The sequence below is a fragment of the Gorilla gorilla genome, chromosome X, assembly GCF_029281585.2.
Source record: "Gorilla gorilla gorilla isolate KB3781 chromosome X, NHGRI_mGorGor1-v2.1_pri, whole genome shotgun sequence".
Lineage (NCBI taxonomy): Eukaryota > Metazoa > Chordata > Mammalia > Primates > Hominidae > Gorilla > Gorilla gorilla.
The window spans coordinates 135713641-135729044 of NC_073247.2; the positions used below are offsets into that span (position 1 = coordinate 135713641).

The 15404-nt window shown below is 35.3% G+C and overlaps 1 protein-coding gene across 20 annotated transcripts in view; it reads left to right on the forward strand.

The window, feature by feature from the left end:
- The window catches only part of STAG2 (STAG2 cohesin complex component), a 141670-nt gene that overhangs the window by 92330 nt on the left and 33936 nt on the right, over positions 1-15404 (forward strand). For all 20 annotated transcript variants that reach the window (XM_055376884.2, XM_031005809.3, XM_019019373.4 and 17 more), the window contains 10 exons: positions 2985-3092; positions 4719-4830; positions 8067-8184; positions 8616-8719; positions 9755-9847; positions 9969-10058; positions 10702-10905; positions 12733-12803; positions 13022-13109; positions 13203-13283. In XM_055376884.2, coding sequence (XP_055232859.1) covers positions 2985-3092; positions 4719-4830; positions 8067-8184; positions 8616-8719; positions 9755-9847; positions 9969-10058; positions 10702-10905; positions 12733-12803; positions 13022-13109; positions 13203-13283 — 1069 coding nt within the window. The remainder of the gene's footprint in view (positions 1-2984; positions 3093-4718; positions 4831-8066; positions 8185-8615; positions 8720-9754; positions 9848-9968; positions 10059-10701; positions 10906-12732; positions 12804-13021; positions 13110-13202; positions 13284-15404) is intronic.

A 15404-nucleotide genomic window follows, 5' to 3' on the forward strand; every position in this document is an offset into this window, starting at 1 on the left:
TCCTCACCAACACTTTTTTTCTGCATTTCAGGATAAATATTTATCAGGTGATGTCTCTATACCAAGCACTTGGGTGGTATGTTGAGAGAGTTAAAAATAAGAGCCTTCTCATTTCAAAATAATATAACGTTTTATAAAAATACCTAGAAATAAATCCACCAGATATATGCAAAGAAACATTAATAAAATGCAACTAAGGGACATAAAAGAAGGCTTGAATTTGGAAAGCTTACCTAGGAAAACTCAGTATTTAAAGGCTTGTAATCTTCCCATTCTGTATATTTACCACAATGTAAATAGTAAAGGCAAAGGAAGTTTTTTTTTTTTTGGCCATAGCAAGCAAATTGTGACATTTCATATGGAAAATTTATCATGTATGAGTTGCCAGAAGAATATGATACAAACTAATGAGTGAGGACTAGCCCAATGTAATTTTAAGTCATGTATTATAAAATCATAGTAATTTAAAAATTTTGGTCCTGGTACATGAATAGACAAAAAAGATCAATGAAGCAGAATAAAAATAGAGATGAACACATATGCACCACTAAAATGACCATGTAAGGCTTTCATGAGCATGACACAAAAGCTGGATATAAAAGGATCAATGAATTAACTATATAAAAACCTAAAAATGTCTGTATGGCATAAAATACCATAAACTCAGAAAACAGATCTCAGATTGGGCAAGATATTTTTGCATCAAAGGAGTTAATTTCTGCAAATCAATTAAAGAAATCTGTAATAATAGGAAAACAGTCAAATATTATAAATCAGATTATTGACAGAAAAGTACGAATTTAAACATATGAAAAGATGTTGGGCCACACTTACAAACATATATATTAAAGTGAGACTTTTAAATCTGTTTGCTTGGCAAAGATAGAAAGTGTTTGGTAATTACACTATATTGTTGAGGCTATGATGTAACAGGCCCTTTTACATTGTTGATGGGAGTATAAATTGGTCTAAGCTCCTTGGAGAAAAACTTGACAGTATCTATCAGAATTTCAAATGCTCATGTTCTCTAACAAAGCATTGTTTGTAATAGCAGAATTTTGAAAACAACCAAGGGTGCATATCAATAGAGGAAGAATTAAATTAGTATGTAAGATAATAGCTAATATAAGCACTTTATATGGATAATTTCATTTAATACTGCAGCTCAGTGAGATGGTAGTGGTTATTCCCATTTCTGTGAATCGGACAACATTGCAGTAATTAAAAAGAAGGCAGTTCTACAGATATTGACAATTCAGGGAACTCACTTACCTTGGAATTTCTTGAGCAGTCTGTTAACTGTTGCATTCTTTCTTTAATTTTTAATTATATTTTAAAATCATAAATGTTATACACACATGTTGTATATAAAAATTTTGAAAGAATTCTGAAATAAAGTAATAGTATGCTACATATATTTCTATAGCTTCTTTCCCACCATCCTGCACAGTACACTAGAAACATCTTTCTGATATTTTTATCAAAGGTAATAGACGTACCCATTCATGTTGATTTTCAGCCATCTATATACCTAATAATTTAAATTTCTTAGAAACGTTCGTTTTCGAAAAGTTAAAATGAGTGAACTTCTGTAGAGTTACAGTACGTTAACTTGTTTGATTCAGTGTTTTTTTGTTTTGTTTTTTAGAGACAGGGTCTTGCTTTGTCACCCAGGTGGTATGATCATGGCTCACTCCAGCCTCGCCCTCCCAGGCTCAATCCATCTTCCCACCTCAGCCTCCTAAGTAGCTGGGACTATAGCTACTGTAGTCCCACCATGTCCGGCTAATTTTTTTTTTCTTTCCGTTTTTTGTAGAGATGAGGTCTCATGTTGCCCTGCCTAGTCTCGAACACCTGGGCTCAAGTGATCCACCCACTTCAGCCTCCCAAAGTGCTGGGATTACAGGTGTGAGTGACCACACCCAGCCTGATTCAGTGTTATTTTGTTAAAAACACACAAGTTATTTTTCCAAGAACAATCTGATATAAAGAGCAATTGAAATCAGTGTGCTTTTGAAACTTGAATTTTAACAATTTAGTTCTTTTTCTCTCAAAAAGAAGTAATACTTCTTAGACATCAGACTTCTGGAAGCTTTCAGCACAACAGAAAACCAAAAAGTAAAGAGGATCTGTGTGCTTCAACTATCCGGTATTCTTAGGCTTTTTTCCTCTGGCAGTGGTCCTATGATTTGAATTTACATATAATGGTAAAAACCTAGATTATATATATCACAGTAGACTAGAAGCATAGTGGGAGAGAAAGAGCTGCCAGGGGCCAGGACTCTGAATGCAGTTGCAAGGGAAGAATGCAACAGCGTTTACCCTGGCGTACTGTGGTTGATGGGCCTTAATGATGATGATTTATCGAAAATATTTTGTTAGGCTTATTTTGTTCTTTAAAGATAAGAAAAAGAAAATGAGCATTACATTTTAGTAGGATTTTTTTCCCCAGTGATTGCAATTAAAGATCTTTGGCACTTAGATTTTAGTTATTTGGGAAAACCACTTGCATTGCCTTACATGGTGTTCAGTACATGGTGGATGAAGCATTTTTGATTGATGTGATATAAATGGGCCATTAGTATATTTTGATGTAATGTTGTGACTTAATATTACTATGAAATATAAGCAAAGTATTATATTATCTGTGATTTTTAACTCTAAGCTCTTAGCTTGCTGCCCGTTTACTTTCTATATGGGTTTTCATTATTTTGTCTTCCTTTTCTGTTAGCATCCATGTGACATAATTCTTTTAAACGTTTATTTGTTTACCTTCTGCATTCACTTTTAATTTTACCTGCCATTTATCTTTGATAGATTTTGGTAGATGGTAATTAAATAAGCTTGATTTGTTTTTTTTTTCCCTTTAACACAAATTCATGAAACTTTACAACTTTTTAAAAGTATGAGCATAAGTTTTTGTACTGTTAATATGCTTAGAATTAGGACGTTACTAAAAGCACCTGTTACTGCTTATTTCTTAGGAGTAGTGAAGAAGTTCTCACTGCAGAAGATTGTGAAAATGTCTATCATCTGGTTTATTCAGCTCACCGGCCAGTAGCAGTAGCAGCTGGAGAATTTCTCTACAAAAAGTAAATCTATATTTCTGTTACTCATTTTCTAAGGCATACTTTCATAACAGTAATTTGTTATGTTATACTTGACATTAAGATTATATATATATAACTTATTTTAAAAATTACTACAGATCATATCGAAGCTTTCACATTTTACTTTTTCCTTTAAAAGTTTAGATTTCTCCCAAGTTCTTTGATTTATTTTAAGTTAGATCTTTAAAGGGAAATGTAGGCCGGGCGCGGTGGCTCATGCCTGTAATCCCAGCACTTTGGGAGGCCGAGACGGGTGGATCACGAGGTCAGGAGATCGAGACCATCCTGGCTAACATGGTGAAACCCCGTCTCTACTAAAAATACAAAAAATCAGCCGGGCGTGGTGGCGGGCGCCTGTAGTCCCAGCTACTCGGGAGGCTGAGGCAGGAGAATGGCGTGAACTCGGGAGGCGGAGCTTGCAGTGAGCTGAGATCGTGCCACTGCACTCCAGCCTGGGCGACAGAGCGAGACTCCGTCTAAAAAAAAAAAAAAGGGGGGAAATGTACCCATGTCTTTCAGTGAACATGCTTAGAAAGATACCTAACTATATTGTAATATTAAGAGTGACCTCTTCCTAATTGTTTACCCTTCTATTACCTGCTTCAGCATCTAAATATTGCTTATGCTATAATTAGGCTTTTTTTTTTTTGAGACAGAGCCTCTCTCTGTTGCCCAGGCTGGAGTGTGCAGTGGTGCGATCTCAGCTCACTGTAACCAACCTCTGCCTCCCGGGTTCAGGCGCTTCTCGTGACTCACCCTCCTGAGTAGCTTGGGACTACAGGCTGTATTTAGTCTTCAACTTATTTTTCCTTTCCTTAGAAAATATTAAAAGGTTCTTCAAGTATTTAATAAAGTTTGACATAAGAATCCCAAGAATTCTACAGTCTCTTTACTTCTGTGATCCTATTTAACTCAGATTAGGTAGTATGAGTAGAAGTGTGAATATCTGTTCACAGAAAACAAAGATTGTTATATAATGGCTTTCAAAGAGACTCTTTTGAGCCATATAGATTAAACTTTTCTTGTTCCTATGATGTTATTAAAATGCCTGTTGGGGGTGCAGCAATTATTAGAAAGAGTAGGTGGTATAAAACATTTACACTACAGTTTTCTATTCATTGCTGTTTAGTGTTAATTCTCTTGTTGTTTATGAGGAAAAATGCTCATGCTATCCATAGTAAAAGGACAGTAAGTTGGGGTAATTTTGCCAGAAGGATGGAAGGAAAGTATATGTTTAGTTTTCAAGATGAATATGTATCATAGATTTTTTAGCATAAATGGTGTAGCTTTGTCAATGTACTACTTTTATGGAAGGCAACAGTTATATAAAATACAGTAAGGTTTTTAAAAACAAATAGTTTATAACTCAGTACAATTAACTTGAGAAATTAGTTTAAAAGGACTTAGAATTACCATCAAACATGAAATGAAAAAGGTTTATAGCAATTATTTGCGTGGTGTGCCATAATGTTGGATGATATTGTACCTACCCAGTTCTCCTTTACTCCTTTGTTAGATCCTTAGATATGAAATCGAAACAGTTAATTTTTTTATTAGAAAATTTTTTGTTGTTGTTGTTGTAAAATAAATATTTTACTTTTTTCACAGGCTCTTCAGTCGTAGAGATCCAGAGGAGGATGGAATGATGAAAAGAAGAGGAAGACAAGGTCCAAATGCCAACCTTGTTAAGACATTGGTTTTTTTCTTTCTAGAAAGTGAGGTTAGTTGATAGTATTTATTTTATACTTAGGTTCGAAAAATTTTGGAAAAGGGGTTAAAATGAGGCACGTTTAATAAAATATTCCTTGTAGCACAGTAAATTGTGAATAGAATGGAGAGCCACCCACTCCCCCAATTTTTTTTTTAAATATGCTTTCTACTTTTCTTCTTCTTTTTTTTTTTTTTTTTTTTTGAGACGGAGTCTTGCTCTGTCACCCAGGCTGGAATACCGTGGCGCCATCTTGGCTCACTGCAGCCTCTGCCTCCCAGGTTCAAGCAGTTCTCCTGCCTCAGCCTCCCGAGTAGCTGGGCTTCCAGGCGTGTGCCACCATGCCCAGCTAATTTTTAGTAGAGACGGGGTTTCACCATGTTGACCAGGCTGGTCTTAAACTCCTGACCTCAGGTGATCCGCCTGCCTTGGCCTCCCAAAGTGTTGGGATTTACAGGCATGAGCCACTGCGCCCGGTCGCTTTCCTCTTCTAGTAAGATGTTCAAACAGTAGGATTTATGTATAGTGCTGAGAATATTAATTTTAAAGTTCAAAATGCTAATTGTCAGTTGGGCTACTCTGCTTACTATTTGTGTGACCTTGGTTTAGCTACTTACTCTTTCTAAGCCTCAGTTTCCTAGTAAAAAGATGGGTAATAAATTCTTAGTTAACACTGAAATAATCTCTATAAAACTTAACACAGATCTCTAGAACATTGTAAGATTTCAAATGTTGGTACCTGCCGTTGCAATTGTAGATGTAGACTTAAAACTAGTCTCCCTAAAGCTGGAAACCTACAATGTTAGCCAGATTTTGAGAGGGCTCAAAATTTATTTTTGGTGTTCATATTACATACTATTATTTAATTAGTGATCAGGCCTTTTAATTTTCTAGTTATTTCTATATATGGATATATAATTGGTTTTTTATTCTTTAGGATTTTCTACATTACACCATCAGGTCATTTGTAAATAAAGATAATTTTTCTTTTCCTTTCCAACATTTTTTTTTTCATTTTTTTTCTTGCCTTATTGAATTGTCTAAGACCTTCAGTAGAATGTTGCGCTTAGGTGCGGTGGCTGACGCCTGTACTCTCACCACTTTAGGAGGCTGAGGCGGGTGGATCACTTGAGGCCAGGAGTTTGAGACCAGCCTGGCCAACATGGCAAAACCCCATCTCTACTAAAAATACAAAAATTATCCAGGCGTGGTGGCGCATGCCTGTAATCCCAGCTACTTGGAAGGCTGAGGCACAAGAATCGCTTGAACCGGGGAGGCAGAGGTTGCAGTGAGTCAAGATCATGCTGCTGCACTCCAGCTTGGGTGACAGAGCAAGACTCTGTCTCAAGTAGACATCTTTGGATTGCTCCTGATCTTATGGGAGAAGTGTCCAATATTTCGACATTAATTACATTGTTAGCTATAGGTGTTTTGTAGATATTTATAATCCGATTGAGAATGTTTCCTTTTATTCTTTTCTTTGCTGAAAGTTTCTAACATGAATGGAAATTGAATTCTGTAAAATGCTTCTGCATTCCTTGAGATGATTGTTTTATTTTTATCCTTTATTATGTTAATGTGTCGAGTTATGTTGAATGACTTTTTAAATGTTGAATCAACCTACTTGTTCATGATGTTATTCTTTTTCTATATTGTTGGATTCAGTTTGCAAATATTTTATTTTATTTTATTTATTTTATTTTTTTAAGCAACAGTGTCTTGCTCTGTCACTCAGCCTGAAGTGCAGCGGCATAATCATAGCTCATTGCAGACTTGAACTTGTGGGCTCAGTTGATCCTCTTGCCTCAGCCTCCCTAGTAGCTCCGACTACAACTTCGTGCCACCACACCCAGCTAGTTTATTTTAGAATTTTGTAGACAGTAGGGGTGTATTGTGTCCCAGGCTAGTCTTCAACTCTTGGGCCCAAGCAGTCCTCCCTCCTTGGCCTCCCAAAGTGCTGGGATTACAGGCATAAACCACAGCACGTGGCCCGGTTTACCAGTTTTTGAGGACATTCCCTCTATGTTCATAAAGGATTTAGATTTAGATTTTTTATTATTTGTAATTGCTTTGACAGCTTTTTTTTGTATAATGATTATGATTTGCACGCCCCCTCCTCCCCCCGCCAAAAGAGTCGGGAAACAGTAGGGTTTGTTTTTTGTTGTTGTTTTTTGATACAACGTCTCGCTCTGTTGCCCAGGCTGGAGTGCAGTGGTGTGATCTCGGCTCACTGCCAGTTTCTGCCTCCCACGTTCAAGCGATTCTCCCACCTCAGCCTCCAGAGTAGCTGGAATTACAGGCACACGTCACCACACCTAATTTTTGTATTTTTACTAAAGACAGGGTTTTGCCACGTTGGCCAGGCTGGTCTCGAACTCCTGACCTCAGGTGATCTGCCTGCCTCGGCCTCCTACAGTGCTGGGATTACAGGCGTGAGCCACCATGCCCAGCTAACAGTAGGGTCATTTAAGCTTCACATAATGAAGAGAATGATTTGCTTATATATTGAATTGACAAACATGCATTTTGTGTTTTAATTAACCATTATCACTCCCCTTCAGTTAAAATAAATTCATAGCATACCTAAGAATTGAGAGTAGCTGACTGATATATTAGGTCCAAATAAGCGGTAAGTATGTATATAATCTTTTTATAAAATACTTTTCAGGACCGGTGCAGTGGCTCACACCTGTAATCCCAGCACTTTTCGGAGGCTGAGGTGGGTGGATCACCTGAGGTCAGGAGTTTGAGACCAGCCTGGCCAACATGGTGAAACCTCATCTCTACTAAAAAATACATAAATTAGCCGGGCGTGGTGGTGCATGCCTGTAGTCCTAGCTACATGGGAGGCTGAGGCAGGTGAATCATTTGAACCTGGGAGGCAGAGGTTGCAGTGAGCCGAGATCGCACCACTTCCCAACAGCCTGGGCGAGAGCGAGACTCCATCTCTGCCACCACCCCCCAAATATATGTAATTTATTATAAATATATATATTTATATAAAAATAAAATATTTTTTTATATTAATGTTTTAATGATAATTGTTAATGTGTAATGATGCTACCTAACACGTCTTTCTTACAGCAAGCAAACTAACGCAGTTTCTTCTCTGTCCTTTCATCTATTTGACATCAAAAAATAGATTGCTGTTTGAGAGTTTGTAGATGATGTCAATAAAGTTTCCATTCTTTTGAGTTAAGGCTAGTATGCTAATTGTCTAAGACCACATTGCTCTTTTTAAATTTTAGTTACATGAGCATGCAGCATACCTTGTGGATAGCATGTGGGACTGTGCTACTGAGCTGCTGAAAGACTGGGAATGTATGAATAGCTTGTTACTGGAAGAGCCACTTAGTGGAGAGGAAGGTAAGGATGTTTAATTATGATATTTTTGTTTAGACAGTTTTGTAAGTAGATTTTTACTCATTCCATTTATTTGTCCTTTTAGTTTTAAGACAATTTGATAGAAAAACCTTACTTCGTGCATAGTTTTGTTTTCATATAAATATTATGCTATGTAAAAAGATGTAATTGCTGTCAACATTCTTTATTTTTTTGTATCTGGGTTTTTTTTTTACCCAAATGTATGGATCTGTGGTGGATAGATTTGGGATGCTGAGGGTTTTAGGAAGGTTATGTTTTCTGTGATAAAGTAATGGGATTTTCTTTAGTACCTTAGGGCAGATTCTGTTTACAGGCAGAAGAAACTGTTATGTAATAATTACAAGTGGCATATAGGGAGAAGAAATAAGCTAACTCTTTCTGACTTTTTTTTTTTTTTTTTTTTTTTTTTTTAGCACTAACAGATAGGCAAGAGAGTGCTCTGATTGAAATAATGCTTTGTACCATTAGACAAGCGGCTGAATGTCATCCTCCCGTGGGAAGAGGGACAGGAAAAAGGGTATGCCAATCAATGTCTTTTCAATATTCTAAACTCCATTTCTCCTTTTTCAGTATCTTTTTTAAAATTCCATTTTAGCCATGAAACAATTTTGTTTTATTTTTCAGACAACCTTTGCTTATAAATTTGTTAGAGGTAAATTTTAAAGCATTAGCAATTTGAGAAATTTGAGTTCTCTGTAATATACTTTTTTAGTTGCTGCAGGAGATATGATTGACAGTCCCTGCCTTCATGACTGAATGTAGCATACACCATTTGGAATGGTGCAGTTGTATGTTTTATTTATGGATTTGCTTTCTATTTCTTCTAAAATAAAATCAGAAATAAAAATGGAGATAATTTTTTATTAAAATAGGGAAATTTCTATTTCCTAGAATCAGATTTTAATGCATTATTGTAAAGTTTACATGAACTTGCATTTTATACCAACAATTCCACAGGCTTTCAAACTTTTGACTGTAAAGCATAAAAATTCATTCTTATATTGTGACGTATTACACATGAATATGTTTGTGTGTGCATAACTGAAACAAAATTTTATCAAAGACAATGTGATGCTTTCTGTGTTTTCTGTTTTTTAAAAATTTCTGTTTCTTTTTTGCTAATTGCTGATAGCAATTTAGTGTTTTGAATTTGTTACTTATGTGTCATGTCCCACAGCCTAGAGTAAGCAGAAATGCTGGTCAATCCCAGTGTTTTATATATAAGCTCTTAAACTATATTTCCTATTTTTAACTGATTCTCCTACCATCTGAAGGTAGAGTTGGTTAGTCTTATTGGATATTGATTTTCCCTATAGGACTATCCAAATTTTTTTTTGTTATTTCAGATTTATAAAAAAAAAAACATTTTTGTTTTTATAATGTGTAGTTTTCTCTTTCATGTCACTTTTAGGGTTAATGTTTTATAGTGAAATTTTTGTGTCCATCTCTTAAAATATAGTTTTAGTAATCATTTTGTATGTTTTAACTAAAACTTGAACACTTAACAGTGCTAATGGGCTTAATAAATACAGAAGTCTTTCTGTTCCTTTAGGTGCTTACAGCAAAGGAGAAGAAGACACAGTTGGATGATAGGACAAAAATCACTGAGCTTTTTGCCGTGGCCCTTCCTCAGTTATTAGCAAAAGTAAGTTTGTGTCAATATCATAGTGTTACTAAGAAATGAGTTTTTTTTCCCTAAATGCCTCACAGAATATTATAATGCTTTCTTATTGTGATATTTTTAACGTGATCTTTATATTTCACAGTACTCTGTAGATGCAGAAAAGGTGACTAACTTGTTGCAGTTGCCTCAGTACTTTGATTTGGAAATATATACCACTGGACGATTAGAAAAGGTAAGATTATTTTGTGTAAAAAAAAACCTTTAAGAAAAATTATTCAGTTCATTTCATCATAGCGTTTGTTTATATTTCTTAAAATGTGTTTTTGGAACGTATTTTAAGAAAGGAAACCTATAGCTTAGGTCTTCTGTACTTTAGTTTGACTTACAGAATGGCGGTAATGATGCTTCCCTTTGCTTCATGCCCACAACTGTACCTTCATTCTTAGCTATTATGTGACTATGTCACTGATCACTTATGGAGACTAGGGGTGGATAACTAGATAATAACAATTAGATGAGATTGGGCTCATTCAGGGTGGTATGGCCATAGACGATAATAACAATTACAAGACAAAATCAACTAATATTTATTGAACACTTTTGCTATGTTCTGTGGATTAATGTAAGCTCTTAATATATGTTAGCATTCTCACCATAGCCCTATGAGGTAGGTAATATCTCCCTTAAAGTTGAGGAATAAGTATGGATGGATCAGTGTATTTATTTATCATGATTAGAAAAGCACCTTAAAATGTACGCTCTGTGTTGTAGAGTTACTGTATTTGAAAATTTTTTCCATGGTGGTATGGTCATGTAGTCACTTTATACCTATCATATATGCCTTAGTTTTGATGAAAAATATTATTATTTTGCAGCATTTGGATGCCTTATTGCGGCAGATCCGGAATATTGTAGAGAAGCACACAGATACAGATGTTTTGGAAGCATGTTCTAAAACTTACCATGCACTCTGTAATGAAGAGTTCACAATCTTCAACAGAGTAGATATTTCAAGAAGTCAACTGATAGATGAATTGGCAGATAAATTTAACCGGCTTCTTGAAGATTTTCTGCAAGAGGTATATATTATAACTATTACAAGTATTTTGTCAGTTGAGCCCCTCTACTGCAGTAAGCTAATTAGTCACCCAAGTGTTAGTCTTGGTGATAATCCCTAGCAGTATTTTGAAAAGATGTTCAGGCTTTTCATTCTATGACTCATCAGGCTACTCCTCCACCAAAATAGGAAAGTGGTAAGAATCTGTGACTCAGAGAAGGTGAAAGCAAAACTAACATCTTTTTTGTTTTGAGAAATGATCTGAACAGTTACCTGGTTTTTATTGAACCAGGGCTGTTAAGGAATAGGGTGTTAATGGAACAGAAAAGGAGAGCTAGATTTAGACTAGGTAGCCTTAAAAAAGTAGAGTATTTCTAAGTGTTTTGGCAGTGTAGGTTACGGAAGGACATTATGTTTTTTTTTTTTTTTTTTTGGAGACGGAGTCTTGCTCTGTTGCCCAGGCTGGAGCGCAGTGGTACGATCTCGGCTCACTGCAGCTTCTGCCTCCCAGGTTCAAGCGATTCTCCGGCCTCAGTCTTCTGAGTAGCTGGGACTATAGGCGTGTGCCACTGTACCAGGCTAATTTTTGTATTTTTAGTAGAGATGGGGTTTCACCACATTGGCCAGGCTGGTCTCGAATTCCTGACCTCAGGTGATCCACTCACCTCGGCCTTGCAAAGTGCTGGGATTACAGGCGTGAGCCACCACACCCAGTCTGGGTTTTGATATTATAAAACTTTAATAAGTTATTATTATTATAGCCGCTGCTACTGTTGGAGTTTCCTGTGTTTTCTCTTGTATTTCCAAAGAGGCTTAGTGCATAGCACTTAAATACACTTGTATTTTTGTTGTGATGGTTATTTTTTCCAGAAATATATATTTACATTAAATTTTTTTGAATAAAATAAAAATTCATAATTGTCAAATTAATGCCATTAGCCTTTTCCACATCACTTTTATCATTAATGCTGTAAGATCATATGGACTTTGTGATTTCTAGTTTTCTTGTTTTATTAATTACTCATTTAACTTTTATTTGGTGTATATTGTTATTCCGGGCTTATTAAGTTTTACTAATTGGAGGTTTGTGCAAATATGTTGATGTACGATGATTACATTCTTAGTTAAAAATTTTAATAGCTCTACTCTTGGCTGAATATAATTTTGATTAGGACAAATTAAAATCAAGCAATGGTTTAATTAAATTTAATTACTTTGTAGAAGAGTTATAGTTTAAAAACAAGTGCTTTTTTGAGAGAACTAGAGTTCAACACAGTAGATTGAGTAATGTGTAAGCAATTTTATGTTTCCTGTAGTAAGACTGGTAAAATTTTTCAAAAGTTAAGTTACCCTAAGTTGAAAAGTATATTAATAGATGTTGATATCCAAATGGGACCAGCATATCTAGTCATTTTTCAGAGGGTTTTTCCCTGTTTATTTGTGATTAGTGTCATATGTCTTCATGATGATATATGTTTAAGGTACTTAGATTTTGTCCTTTAGGTATTGTCTTTCTGATCTTCTTGTCATTTAAGTATTTTATTGTCCTAGTGCATTTATTACTGTGAAAAAATAGATGCCTTTATAATTTTGTGTCAAGTTTACTTAGAAGAAAAAGAAGAATGTCATTTTCGTTTTTTCTCTCAGTTGTGATGTTTCTATGATAAACTTGTGTTGACTTACTACCCCAGCCATATTGCCTTAAATTTGGCCAGATCTAGGTATTGAATGACAAAGTTCATTTGTGGGTTTTGTTATGTTATTTTTCATTTTTCAAGGTAATAGTAACATTTTGATAGCCTAGGAGTTTTCACTTTGATGGTTCTTAATGTATAATTAATATTTATAGGGTGAAGAACCTGATGAAGATGATGCATATCAGGTATTGTCAACATTGAAGAGGATTACTGCTTTTCATAAGTAAGTTGAATTTTGAAGTTCCTGTTTTCTTAAATCTGTAGAAATAAACTTGCATGTTTTGTGGGTTATGTTAATTTCTAAGCTAATTTGTTGTTGTCGTTGTGGGGGCATTTTAAAGTTTACTGCATTTAATGCATTCTGTTAACAGTCAAGTCCAAAACAATTGTCATTAGGCTTAGCTTTTTAATAAAACAATTTTTTTTTTTTTTTTTTTACAGTGCCCATGACCTTTCAAAGTGGGATTTATTTGCTTGTAATTACAAACTCTTGAAAACTGGAATCGAAAATGGAGACATGCCTGAGCAGGTTTTTATTTATTTACTAGTTACACATTTACCTTTGAAAAGTGAAGTCTTGTGACTTTTAAATTTTAACTGTATCCTTTGATTCTTTTTACAGATTGTTATTCACGCACTGCAGTGTACTCACTATGTAATCCTTTGGCAACTTGCTAAGATAACTGAAAGCAGCTCTACAAAGGTTTGTGGTGGTTCAGTAGTGTTTTTATTAGACTAAATGTCATTAACTGTTTTCAGCAAACTCATACATTTAATGAGATCAGTTATTTCAGTGAAATGTTGCTTGTTTCTAATGTACTGCTATTTGTAGTTTGATGTATATTCAGTGGAGAGGATATCGATATGGTTTGTTTCAAGGTATGATTTTTAATTAAAAATTGTTGTTCACATTTGAAGGTGGCATAATCTGTGGTTTTCTGTATTCTCAAAGTTGGTGAGCAAGAGCCTTTGAAACAGATATAAGTATTAGATTACATAAATTGAAGATAATAAACCAACTCCCCCTAGATCTTCTTATGCTCTGGTATTGTTTTGGGATAACCTTATTCATATTCAAGATCTCTCTAGTGATGTTCCAAATTCATGATCAATCATTTTCTGATTGAAAATATAATGTGCCAGCACCAGCTATTAGTACATATAGAGCTTTTAAAGCTTTACCCATAATGATAATCCTTAATGTGTTTAGTAATTGAACTAAACAGGACTGCCTTTTCCATTTGTAAACTGGAAGCTTAAACATTGTACTTGTAGTACTGGATATTGCCTTAAATATTGTTTGGGCTCATTTTTAGAAATATCACGCAATTTCTAAGAGTTCTGGAGTTAGGTGTTTGTAGGCATTTTCTTCAAAAAGTAATCCTCTTGATAATAAGTTTGTGTTGCCTAAACCCACAGAATAATGTTAAATACTTAGAATTTCTCTGGGCTTTTAAGATGTTGTTATATCTACAAATGGATTTTTCCTCTCGAAAAATCAATATAGTATTGTTAACATGGTGTGCTTCCCCCCCCCCCCCCCCCCTTCTGAGGCAGTCTTGCTCTGTCATCCAGGCTGGAGTGTAGTGGTGCAATCTCGGCTCACTGCAACCTCTGACTTGCGGGTTCAAGCAATCCTCGTGCCTCAGCCTCCTAAGTAGCTGAGACTGCAGTCATGCATCTCCACGCCCACTAACTTTTGCATTTTTAGTAGACATGGAGTTTCACCATGTTGACCAGGCTTGTGAACTCCTGGCCTCAACTGATCCGCCCATTCTGGCCTTCTAAAGTGCTGGGATTACAAGCCTGAGCCGCTGTGCCCTGCCCATTGTGTGCTTTTTATCAAACACTTAGGAAAAAGTTAATTTAACTAAATGTTAAGCTTGTAGTAGGAACAGTGACTATATTACCATATATAATTGCTCACCTATGTTGGAAGTTAAAAAATAAACTGGAAAAAAGGCAGTATTTTTAGTAGAGGAAAGGGATGAATATACAATTATTTATGGTAAGCCAGGCACAGTGGCTCACACCTGTACTCCCAACGCTTTGGGAGGCTGAGGAAGGCCACTCACTTGAAGTCAGGAGTTCGAGACCAGCCTGGACAACATGGTGAAACCTTGTCTCTACTAAAAATACAAAAATTAGCCAGGTGTGATGGTATGCACCTGTAATCTCAGCTACTCAGGATGCTGAGGCAGGAGAATTAATTGCCTGAACCCAGGAGGTAGAGGTTGCAGTGAGCTGAGATCATGTCACTGCACTTCAGCCTGGGCAATAGAGTGAGCTCCATCTCAAAAAAAAAAAAAAAAAAAAAAAACCCAATAAAAATAAAAAGTTTGAGACATTTTAAAGTTTATAGTAATACCACAAAATATTTTCCATTCTGAGTTTTTATAAAGTACAGCAGTATCCTTCTAACAAGAAATGGAAGATGCTGTTTCTTTTTTATTATTTTCTTCCATTTATGGGTTGACCACCCTTGAAATAATGTGAGCATGGAGCGTAAATCTTTATTAGCATTCTGTGCTAGTGGCTTTATTAAAGATTGCCATATCAATTATATAAGTCTTCTCATCCTCTTAATATCCTAAAGCCTTCGGATATTATCTATTAATGTACCTCATATTTTTAAGGCTGCAATTTGGTGAGATTTGTAAGACAAACTGTCTCTTTGTTTTCATTTCTTATAAATTATAAAGAAGAAATTTAAATCAAATGCAGAAGTAGAGTTAATAAAGCTATATATGAGATAATGTTTTACATAATTGAAAACATTTTAAAGAAATGCTGAATTGTTTATACAATATTTTTTAAAAGTTAA